General features: G+C 44.6%; 1 protein-coding gene across 1 annotated transcript in view; it reads left to right on the forward strand.

The window, feature by feature from the left end:
• LOC144486055 (uncharacterized) overlaps positions 1-12,484 on the forward strand; it is a 170,801-nt gene that overhangs the window by 28,029 nt on the left and 130,288 nt on the right. The window contains exon 3 of the mRNA XM_078204157.1: positions 6,118-6,264. Coding sequence (XP_078060283.1) covers positions 6,118-6,264 — 147 coding nt within the window. The remainder of the gene's footprint in view (positions 1-6,117; positions 6,265-12,484) is intronic.

Genomic DNA, 12,484 nt, shown 5'->3' on the forward strand with positions numbered 1-12,484 from the left:
TCTCAGGGAGATATCTGTGCACTGACTGGTGTCTCTCAATCCCCTCTCTCTCTCTCTCAGGGAGATATCTGTGCACTGACTGGTGTCTCTCAGTCCCCTCTCTCTCTCTCAGGGAGATATCTGTACACTGACTGGTGTCTCTCAATCCCCTCTCTCTCTCTCAGGGAGATATCTGTGCACTGACTGGTGTCTCTCAATCCCCTCTCTCTCTCTCAGGGAGATATCTGTACACTGACTGGTGTCTCTCAGTCCCCCCTCTCTCAGGGAGATATCTGTGCACTGACTGGTGTCTCTCAGTCCTCTCTCTCTCTCTCTCTCTCAGGGAGATATCTGTACACTGACTGGTGTCTCTCAGTCCCCTCTCTCTCAGGGAGATATCTGTACACTGACTGGTGTCTCTCAGTCCCCTCTCTCTCAGGGAGATATCTGTACACTGACTGGTGTCTCTCAGTCCCCTCTCTCTCTCAGGGAGATATCTATACACTGACTGGTGTCTCTCAGTCCCCTCTCTCTCTCAGGGAGATATCTGTACACTGACTGGTGTCTCTCAGACCTCTCTCTCTCTCTCTCTCAGGGAGATATCTGTACACTGACTGGTGTCTCTCAGTCCCCTCTCTCTCAGGGAGATATCTGTACACTGACTGGTGTCTCTCAGTCCCCTCTCTCTCAGGGAGATATCTGTACACTGACTGGTGTCTCTCAGTCCCCTCTCTCTCTCAGGGAGATATCTCTCCACTGACTGGTGTCTCTCAGTCCCCTCTCTCTCTCAGGGAGATATCTGTACACTGACTGGTGTCTCTCAGTCCTCTCTCTCTCTCAGGGAGATATCTGTACACTGACTGGTGTCTCTCAGTCCCCTCTCTCTCTCAGGGAGATATCTGTACACTGACTGGTGTCTCTCAATCCCCTCTCTCTCAGGGAGATATCTGTCCACTGACTGGTTTCTCTCAGTCCCCTCTCTCTCAGGGAGATATCTGTACACTGACTGGTGTCTCTCAGTCCCCTCTCTCTCTCAGGGAGATATCTGTACACTGTCTGGTGTCTCTCAGTCCCCTCTCTCTCTCAGGGAGATATCTGTACACTGACTGGTGTCTCTCAGTCCCCTCTCTCTCAGGGAGATATCTGTACACTGTCTGGTGTCTCTCAGTCCTCTCTCTCTCTCAGGGAGATATCTGTACACTGACTGGTGTCTCTCAGTCCCCTCTCTCTCAGGGAGCTATCTGTACACTGACTGGTGTCTCTCAGTCCCCTCTCTCTCTCAGGGAGATATCTGTGCACTGTCTGGTGTCTCTCAGTCCTTTCTCTCTCTCAGGGAGATATCTGTACACTGACTGGTGTCTCTCAGTCCTCTCTCTCTCAGGGTGATATCTGTACACTGACTGGTGTCTCTCAGTCCCCTCTCTCTCTCTCAGGGAGATATCTGTACACTGACTGGTGTCTCTCAGTTCCCTCTCTCTCTCAGGGAGATATCTGTACACTGACTGCTGTCTCTCAGTCCTCTCTCTCTCTCAGGGAGATATCTGTACACTGTCTGGTGTCTCTCAGTCCCCTCTCTATCAGGGACAGATCTGTGCAGACTGGAACAATTATATAAATCTCCACTATGGTTTTTCTCTGGGGCAATTCACAGCAGTGCCTTTGATATTATTGTTAAATTATATAAGTCTCCGTTGCAAATCTGGACAGCTGACAACCCTTTACCTCCCAACAGTTTCCGCCTCTGCCTCTCCGTGTCCTCCATTTGCTGCAGTATCCCCCACTCATCATTTGCACTGTGTCACCCTGGATATAGGTGTGGTGGCAATGTCAAAAAGCCTTCATAAACCCTCTAGTTCTTGATTCCCCAACCCTGGGAAAGTGATCAAGCGCATCCACCCTATCCATGCCTCTCATTGGGCGGCATGGTAGCACAGTGGTTAGCACTGCTGCTTCACAGCTCCAGGGACCTGGGTTCGATTCCGGGCTCGGGTCACTGTCTGTGTGGAGTTTGCACATTCTCCTCGTGTCTGCGTGGGTTTCCTCCGGGTGCTCCGGTTTCCTCCCACAATCCAAAGATGTGCGGGTTAGGTTGATTGGCCAGGTTAAAAAAATTGCCCCTTAGAGTCCTGGGATGCGTAGGTTAGAGGGATTAGCGGGTAAAATATGTGGGGGTAGGGCCTGGGTGGGATTGTGGTCGGTGCAGACTCGATGGGCCGAATGGCCTCCTTCTGCACTGTAGGGATTCTATGATTTCTATGACGATCTTATGCACCTCTATAAGACCATCCCTCAGTCTCCTTCACTCCAAAGAAAAAAGTCAGAGCCTGCCCAATCTCTCCCTCGGACTCAGTCCCTTGAGTCCTGGCAACACCCTTTGTAAACCTCTTCTGCACTCTCTCCGGTTTAATAACATCTTTAAGGAAGGATATGCTGGTCATGGAGGGAATTAAACAAAGACAGCCCCTGGGATGGTGGGATTGTTCTATGAGGAGATTGGGCCTGTGTGGTAAACCACTGTTAGCTTATTGCCTGTGTGTGTGTGACATGCCTGGACACGGCCCTGCCCGGGACTCCCCCCCCCCCCCCCCCCCCCCCCCCGATCCAGGTATAAAGGCGACTGCTCCCCACCCCCCCTGCCTCAGTCTGGACCAGTTCATCGGCATGGGTGTGCTCCAAGTCTTTTGCTCATAAAAGCCTATTTGTTCTTGCATACAAACTAGTCTTTGCTCGATTGATGGTGCATCAGCCTGTATTTTCTGGATTTTAGAAGAAGGAGAGGTGACCCATTGAAGTGTACTAAATCCTTACAGGGTTCAACAGGGTGTGGATACAGAAGGGATGCTTCCCCTGGTTGCAGGGGAGAGGTGGGGGTGGTCTTGAAGCAGGAGTTACGGTTTCAGAGTAAGGGGCAGGCCATCTTGGACTGGGAGGAGGAGGAATCTCTTCACTCAGAGGGTGGTGAATCTTTGTAATTCTCTGCCCCAATGATTCTGTGATCCTAGGAGGTGGTCGAGGCAGCGGGTACAATTACAGCATTTAAAAGGCATTTGGACAGGTACATGCTTGGGAAAGGTTTAGAGGGACACGGGCCAAATGGGACTAGTTCAGTTTAGGAAACCGTCATGGACGGGTTGGGCCGAAGGGCCCGATTCCATGCTCTATATCTCATAGAAAATCATAGAAACCCTACAGCGCAGAAAGAGGCCATTCGGCCCATCGAGTCTGCACCGACCACAATCCCACCCAGGCCCTACCCCCACATATTTTACCCACTAATCCCTCTAACCTACGCATCCCAGGACTCGAAGGGGCAATTTTTTTAACCTGGCCAATCAACCTAACCCGCACATCTTTGGGAGGAAACCGGAGCACCCGGAGGAAACCCACGCAGCCACAAGGAGAATGTGCAAACTCCACACAGACAGTGACCCGAACCGGGACCCTGGAGCTGTGAAGCAGCGATGCTAACCACTGCGCTACCGTGCCGCCTACCACTGTGCTGCAGATGCATGGGGCTAGTTAGAGTCACCCTTGCATGATTAAAATATGCATTTAATCAATTATAATGAGGCATTTTAATAAGCATTAACTTCTAAGATCAATTTTATATTGATATTTAATACTGTGCTGAAATGATACTGGGAGGGCAGGGGGTCAGACATTTTCCTTCAGACTTTTGCAGGTACTTATGCACCAAGATTGAGCCAGTATTCAGAGTAAAAGGATCTTGAAGTGGGGAGTGTTCGTATGACTGACTATTTTTTGGATTCTTCAGTAAGCCCTAGATTCTTCCAAACATTGGGTGGAAAGTCCATGTAGGTACAGATAAGTTGCCTTGTGCTATTTGTCTATTAAATTCACCGGGCGGCACGGTGGCACAGTGGTTAACACTGCTGCTTCACAGCTCCAGGGACCCGGGTTCGATTCCCGGCTCGGGTCACTGTCTGTGTGGAGTTTGCACATTCTCCTCGTGTCTGCGTGGGTTTCCTCCGGGTGCTCCGGTTTCCTCCCACAGTCCAAAGATGTGCTGGTTAGGTTCATTGGCCATGCTAAAAATTGCCCCTTAGTGTCCTGAGATGTGTAGGTTCGAGGGATTAGTGGGTAAATATGTAGGGATATGGGGGTAGGGCCTGGGTGGGATTGTGGTCGGTGCAGACTCGATGGGCCGAATGGCCTCTTTCTGTACTGTAGGGTTTCTATGATTCTATGATCTCTATCACTTTATGACTACCGTACCACCCCAGCTTGGACAAATTGATCTACGGATCAGAAACCCTAAGATATATTGTGAAATTAGACTGGACGTCAACTACTCTTTTATTTTGGCATTAGCATGAGGATAAGGTGTTTCACTCCAGGTGTGATTGTACTGACACACTGAGAAGCTTTTATAAATTCACAACATATAGGAGCAGAATTAGGCCATTCGGCCCATCAGGTCCGTTCTGCCATTCAATCATGGCTGATATGCTCCTACCTTCATTTTCCTACCTTCTTCCCGTAGCCCTTCAATCCATTATCAATTAAAAATGTCTAACTCCTCCTTAAATTTACTCACTGTCTCAGCAGCCACCGCACTTTGGGGCTGCGAATTCCACAGATTCACAACCTTTTGGGAGAAATAGTTTCCCCTCAGCTCTGTTTGAAATTTGCTATTCCTTATCCTAAGACGATGACCTCTCGCCCTAGAATGCCGCACAAGGGGAACCATCTGCTCCACGTCGGATTATCCATACCTTCCATCATCTTGAACTCCCCTCATTCTTCTAAATTCCAGAGAGTAGAGGCCTTCAATCTCTCTTCCTACGACAAACCCCTCATCTCTGGAATCAATCTAGTGAACCTCCTCTGAACTGGCTCCAGTGCCACTACATCTTTCCTCAAATAAGGGGAACCAGAACTGTGCACAACGCTCCAGGTGCGGCCTCACCAATGCCTTGTATAGTTGCAACAATACTTCCTTACCTTTATAATCTATTTCTTTAGCTATAAATGCTAACATTCCATTCACTTTCTATATTATCTGCTGTATCTGCATGCTAGATTTCTGTGACTCATGAAACAGGACACCCAGATCCCTCTGCACCAGAGCACCTCAAAGTCTCTCCCCATTTAGATAATACATCGTCTTCCCATTTTGTTTCCGACCAAACTGTATGACCTCACACTCCATCTGCCACATTTTGGTCCACTCTCCTCCCCTATCTATTGTCGGCTTCTTATTTCCTCATTGCAACTTACTTTCCAGTCTATTTTTGTGTCGTCTGCAAACTTGGCTATAGAACCTTCTATCCCTGTATCCAAGTCGTTAATATAGGTTATAAATAGCTGGGGTCCAAGGACTAAACCCTGTGGCACCCCTTTATTTTAACAATACAGTTTAAATATAACAAATGAATTATCTTAACTTTTACCAAATGAAATACTTAAACATGACAAGATACAATACTTAACTGCTATTCTATCTCCATTAGTTCCAACTTAAGCAATATTCCTCATAGACTTAAATTCCTCTTTACAATCAGTTAGCAAACAACGCAGGCTTACATACTGCCAGTCCTCCATCCCTTGAACACTTCTGGGAAGAGATACAGAGGTACAGTTGTCCTCTGACACTCAAAACAGCAGAGAGAGAAAAATACACCTCTTGCTCCTTGTAGACCCAAGGAGAAACAACATGCTTTTCTACGTTAACTTAGCTCCTCCCCTCTGTCAGTCAACCTAATTAAACCTTACCCTGGAACCCCAGGGGGAAAACCAAACATAAAGAAAAATGCATGAGCTCAGATTAAAGCAAAGGCCCCATTACCAAGGATCAATTATTCCCCTGCATTCTCAGCATGTGAGCTGCCTGGTGCAGACAAATGGGCACTGGGTAAACAGAGCTGACTTCGAGACATACCCCTTGACAAGAAACATGATAACAGGCACAGTATCGCCACAGTAAGGTTACAGGTTGGGTGAAGGACACCAGGTTGGGAGTGTATCCTGGACTGGGGCATGCTTCCTAGGTTGGGAGGGGGAAGGGGGTCCGAGATGGGAGGAGGGGATGGGGTAGAACCTGTTTGGGAGGGGACTCAGGTTGGAGTGCGGGGAGTCCTGGTCCTGAGAGGTAATATGTGCCCTGCCTTGGTGCAGAGTCGACTGCGACTGAAGGAGCGCGAACGCATGCAGGCTGAACAGAAGCGGGAGCAGCGAGCTACACAGCCCCTGGCACGACCCACCATCCAAGCTGGCCGGAACTATGAGAGGCCCTGGATCAATGGGATGACCAGCTGCAGAAAGGTACTGAGGTCGGAAATAGAAGCCTCGGTGATTATTATTGAGAACAGCGTCTCTGTGTATATTTGTGGAGGCTTTGGAGAGGGGACAGAAAAGCCTTACCAGGATGTTGCCTGGTATGGAGGGCATTAGCTATGAGGAGAGGTTGGAGAAACTTGGTTTGTTCTCACTGGAGCGACGGAGGTTGAGGGGCGACCTGATAGAAGTCTACAAGATTATGAGGGGCATGGACAGAGTGGATAGTCAGAAGCTTTTTCCCAGGGTGGAAGAGTCAATTACTAGGGGGCACAGGTTTAACGTGCCAGGCACGTTTTTTTACACAGAGGGTGATGGGTGCCTGGAACTCGCTGCTGGGGGGAGGTAAGGAAGCAGATACATAGCGACTTTTAAGGGACGTCTTTAAAAATACATGAATAAGATGGGAATAGAGGGATGTGGTCACTGGAAGGGTAGGGGGTTTTAGTTCAGATGGGCAGTATGGTCGGTGCAGGCTTGGAGGGGCAAAGGGCCTGTTTCTGTGCTGTAATTTTCTTTGTTCTATATTATAGAGAAAAGCAATCCCTGTGAATATTATATTGGACTTGCGGATAGCGAAGAGCATTGTCGGGCAATACAGCAGGATATAGATAGGCTGGAAAATTGGGCGGAGAGGTGGCAGATGGAGTTTAATCCGGATCAATGCGAAGTGATGCATTTTGGAAGAAATAATGTAGGGAGGAGTTATACAATAAATGGCAGAGTCATCAGGAGTATAGAAACACAGAGGGACCTAGGTGTGCAAGTCCACAAATCCTTGAAGGTGGCAACACAGGTGGAGAAGGTGGTGAAGAAGGCATATGGTATGCTTGCCTTTATAGGACGGGGTACAGAGTATAAAAGCTGGAGTCTGATGATACAGCTGTATAGAACGCTGGTTAGGCCACATTTGGAGTACTGCGTCCAGTTCTGGTCGCCGCACTGCCAGAAGGACGTGGAGGCGTTAGAGAGAGTGCAGAGAAGGTTTACCAGGATGTTGCCTGGTATGGAGGGTCTTAGCTATGAGTAGAGATTGGGGAGACTGGGGTTGTTCTCCTTGGAAAGACGGAGAATGAGGGGAGATCTAACAGAGGTGTACAAGATTGTGAAGGGTATAGATAGGGTGAACAGTGCGAAGCTTTTTCCCAGGTCGGAGGTGACGATCACGAGGGGTCACGGGCTCAAGCTGAGAGGGGCGAAGTACAACTCAGATATCAGAGGGATGTTTTTTACACAGAGGGTGGTGGGGGCCTGGAATGCGCTGCCAAGTAGGGTGGTGGAGGCAGGCACGCTGACATCGTTTAAGACTTACCTGGATAGTCACATAAGCAGCCTGGGAATGGAGGGATACAAACGATTGGTCTAGTTGGACCAAGGAGCGGCACAGGCTTGGAGGGCCGAAGGGCCTGTTTCCTGTGCTGTACTGTTCTTTGTTCTTTGAATAGCACCCCCTGTGTATATTATAGAGAGTAGCAGTCCCTGTGTATATTATAGAGAATAGCAGTCCCTGTGTATATTATAGAGAATAGCAGCCCCTGTGTATATTATAGAGAATAGCAGTCCATGTGTATATTACAGATAATAGCAGCCCCTGTGTATATTATAGAGAATAGCAGCCCATGTGTATATTATAGAGAATAGCAGTCCCTGTGTATATTATAGAGAATAGCAGCCCCTGTGTATATTATAGAGAATAGCAGTCCCTGTGTGTATTATAGAGAATAGCAGTCCCTGTGTATATTATAGAGAATAGCAGTCCCTGTGTATATTATAGAGAATAGCAGCCCCTGTGTATATTATAGAGAATAGCAGTCCATGTGTATATTACAGATAATAGCAGCCCCTGTGTATATTATAGAGAATAGAAGCCCATGTGTATATTATAGAGAATAGCAGCCCCTGTGTATATTATAGAGAATAGCAGTCCCTGTGTATATTATAGAGAATAGCAGCCCCTGTGTATATTATAGAGAATAGCAGTCCCTGTGTGTATTATAGAGAATAGCAGTCCCTGTGTATATTATAGAGAATAGCAGTCCCTGTGTGTATTATAGAGAATAGCAGTCCCTGTGTATATTATAGAGAATAGCAGCCCCTGTGTATATTATAGAGAATAGCAGTCCCTGTGTGTATTATAGAGAATAGCAGTCCCTGTGTATATTATAGAGAATAGCAGTCCCTGTGTGTATTATAGAGAATAGCAGTCCCTGTGTATATTATAGAGAATAGCAGTCCCTGTGTATATTATAGAGAATCGCAGCCCCTGTGTATATTATAGAGAATAGCAGTCCCTGTGTATATTATAGAGAATAGCAGTCCCTGTGTGTATTATAGAGAATAGCAGTCCCTGTGTATATTATAGAGAATAGCAGTCCCTGTGTGTATTATAGAGAATAGCAGTCCCTGTGTATATAATAGAGAATAGCAGTCCCTGTGTATATTATAGAGAATAGCAGCCCCTGTGTATATTATAGAGAATAGCAGTCCCTGTGTTTATTATAGAGAATAGCAGCCCCTGTGTATATTATAGAGAATAGCCGCCTCTCTGTATATTATAGAGAGTAGCGGCTCTGTGTATATTATAGAGAATAGCAGTCCCTGTGTTTATTATAGAGAATAGCAGCCCCTGTGTTTATTATAGAGAATAGCAGCCCCTGTGTATATTATAGAGAATAGCCGCCTCTCTGTATATTATAGAGAATAGCCGCCTCTCTGTATATTATAGAGAGTAGCGGCTCTGTGTATATTATAGAGAATAGCAGTCCCTGTGTTTATTATAGAGAATAGCAGCCCCTGTGTATATTATAGAGAATAGCAGTCCCTGTGTATATTATAGAGAATAGCAGCCCCTGTGTATATTATAGAGAATAGCAGTCCATGTGTATATTACAGATAATAGCAGCCCCTGTGTATATTATAGAGAATAGCAGCCCATGTGTATATTATAGAGAATAGCAGTCCCTGTGTATATTATAGAGAATAGCAGCCCCTGTGTATATTATAGAGAATAGCAGTCCCTGTGTGTATTATAGAGAATAGCAGTCCCTGTGTATATTATAGAGAATAGCAGTCCCTGTGTATATTATAGAGAATAGCAGCCCCTGTGTATATTATAGAGAATAGCAGTCCATGTGTATATTACAGATAATAGCAGCCCCTGTGTATATTATAGAGAATAGAAGCCCATGTGTATATTATAGAGAATAGCAGCCCCTGTGTATATTATAGAGAATAGCAGTCCCTGTGTATATTATAGAGAATAGCAGCCCCTGTGTATATTATAGAGAATAGCAGTCCCTGTGTGTATTATAGAGAATAGCAGTCCCTGTGTATATTATAGAGAATAGCAGTCCCTGTGTGTATTATAGAGAATAGCAGTCCCTGTGTATATTATAGAGAATAGCAGCCCCTGTGTATATTATAGAGAATAGCAGTCCCTGTGTGTATTATAGAGAATAGCAGTCCCTGTGTATATTATAGAGAATAGCAGTCCCTGTGTGTATTATAGAGAATAGCAGTCCCTGTGTATATTATAGAGAATAGCAGTCCCTGTGTATATTATAGAGAATCGCAGCCCCTGTGTATATTATAGAGAATAGCAGTCCCTGTGTATATTATAGAGAATAGCAGTCCCTGTGTGTATTATAGAGAATAGCAGTCCCTGTGTATATTATAGAGAATAGCAGTCCCTGTGTGTATTATAGAGAATAGCAGTCCCTGTGTATATAATAGAGAATAGCAGTCCCTGTGTATATTATAGAGAATAGCAGCCCCTGTGTATATTATAGAGAATAGCAGTCCCTGTGTTTATTATAGAGAATAGCAGCCCCTGTGTATATTATAGAGAATAGCCGCCTCTCTGTATATTATAGAGAGTAGCGGCTCTGTGTATATTATAGAGAATAGCAGTCCCTGTGTTTATTATAGAGAATAGCAGCCCCTGTGTTTATTATAGAGAATAGCAGCCCCTGTGTATATTATAGAGAATAGCCGCCTCTCTGTATATTATAGAGAATAGCCGCCTCTCTGTATATTATAGAGAGTAGCGGCTCTGTGTATATTATAGAGAATAGCAGTCCCTGTGTTTATTATAGAGAATAGCAGCCCCTGTGTATATTATAGAGAATAGCAGTCCCTGTGTATATTATAGAGAGTAGCGGCTCTGTGTATATTATAGAGAACAGCAATCCCTGTGTATATTATAGAGAATAGCAGCCCCTGTGTATATTATAGAGAATAGCAGCCCCTATGTATATTATAGAGAACAGCAATCCCTGTGAATATTATAGAGAATAGCAGCCCCTATGTATATTATAGAGAATAGCAGCCCCTGTGTGTATTATAGAGAATAGCAGTCCCTGTGTATATTATAGAGAATAGCAGTCCCTGTGTATATTATAGAGAATAGCAGCCCCTATGTATATTATAGAGAACAGCAATCCCTGTGAATATTATAGAGAATAGCAGCCCCTATGTATATTATAGAGAATAGCAGCCCCTGTGTGTATTATAGAGAATAGCAGTCCCTGTGTATATTATAGAGAATAGCAGTCCCTGTGTATATTATAGAGAATAGCAGCCCCTATGTATATTATAGAGAACAGCAGTCCCTGTGTGTATTATAGAGAACAGCAGTCCCTGTGTGTATTATAGAGAATAGCAGCCCCTGTGTGTATTATAGAGAATAGCAGTCCCTGTGTATATTATAGAGAATAGCAGCCCCTGTGTATATTATAGAGAATAGCAGTCCCTGTGTATATTATAGAGAATAGCAGTCCCTGTGTATATTATAGAGAATAGCAGTCCCTGTGTATATTATAGAGAATAGCAGCCCCTGTGTGTATTATAGAGAATAGCAGTCCCTGTGTGTATTATAGAGAATAGCAGCCCCTGTGTATATTATAGAGAATAGCAGTCCCTGTGTATATTATAGAGAATAGCAGTCCCTGTGTATATTATAGAGAATAGCAGTCCCTGTGTATATTATAGAGAATAGCAGCCCCTGTGTATATTATAGAGAATAGCAGTCCCTGTGTTTATTATAGAGAATAGCAGCCCCTGTGTATATTATAGAGAATAGCCGCCTCTCTGTATATTATAGAGAGTAGCGGCTCTGTGTATATTATAGAGAACAGCAATCCCTGTGTATATTATAGAGAATAGCAGCCCCTGTGTATATTATAGAGAACAGCAATCCCTGTGTATATTATAGAGAATAGCAGCCCCTATGTATATTATAGAGAACAGCAATCCCTGTGTATATTATAGAGAATAGCAGCCCCTATGTATATTATAGAGAACAGCAATCCCTGTGAATATTATAGAGAATAGCAGCCCCTATGTATATTATAGAGAATAGCAGCCCCTGTGTGTATTATAGAGAATAGCAGTCCCTGTGTATATTATAGAGAATAGCAGCCCCTGTGTATATTATAGAGAATAGCAGCCCCTATGTATATTATAGAGAACAGCAATCCCTGTGAATATTATAGAGAATAGCAGCCCCTATGTCTATTATAGAGAATAGCAGCCCCTGTGTGTATTATAGAGAATAGCAGTCCCTGTGTATATTATAGAGAATAGCAGTCCCTGTGTATATTATAGAGAATAGCAGCCCCTATGTATATTATAGAGAACAGCAGTCCCTGTGTATATTATAGAGAACAGCAGTCCCTGTGTGTATTATAGAGAATAGCAGCCCCTGTGTGTATTATAGAGAATAGCAGTCCCTGTGTATATTATAGAGAATAGCAGCCCCTGTGTATATTATAGAGAATAGCAGTCCCTGTGTATATTATAGAGAATAGCAGTCCCTGTGTATATTATAGAGAATAGCAGTCCCTGTGTATATTATAGAGAATAGCAGCCCCTGTGTGTATTATAGAGAATAGCAGTCCCTGTGTATATTATAGAGAATAGCAGCCCCTGTGTATATTATAGAGAATAGCAGTCCCTGTGTATATTATAGAGAATAGCAGTCCCTGTGTATATTATAGAGAATAGCAGTCCCTGTGTATATTATAGAGAATAGCAGCCCCTGTGTATATTATAGAGAATAGCAGTCCCTGTGTATATTATAGAGAATAGCAGCCCCTGTGGATATTATAGAGAATAGCCGCCTCTCTGTATATTATAGAGAGTAGCGGCTCTGTGTATATTATAGAGAATAGCAGTCCCTGTGTATATTATAGAGAATAGCAGCCCCTGT

This window comes from Mustelus asterias, unplaced genomic scaffold (assembly GCF_964213995.1).
Source record: "Mustelus asterias unplaced genomic scaffold, sMusAst1.hap1.1 HAP1_SCAFFOLD_280, whole genome shotgun sequence".
Taxonomy (NCBI): domain Eukaryota; kingdom Metazoa; phylum Chordata; class Chondrichthyes; order Carcharhiniformes; family Triakidae; genus Mustelus; species Mustelus asterias.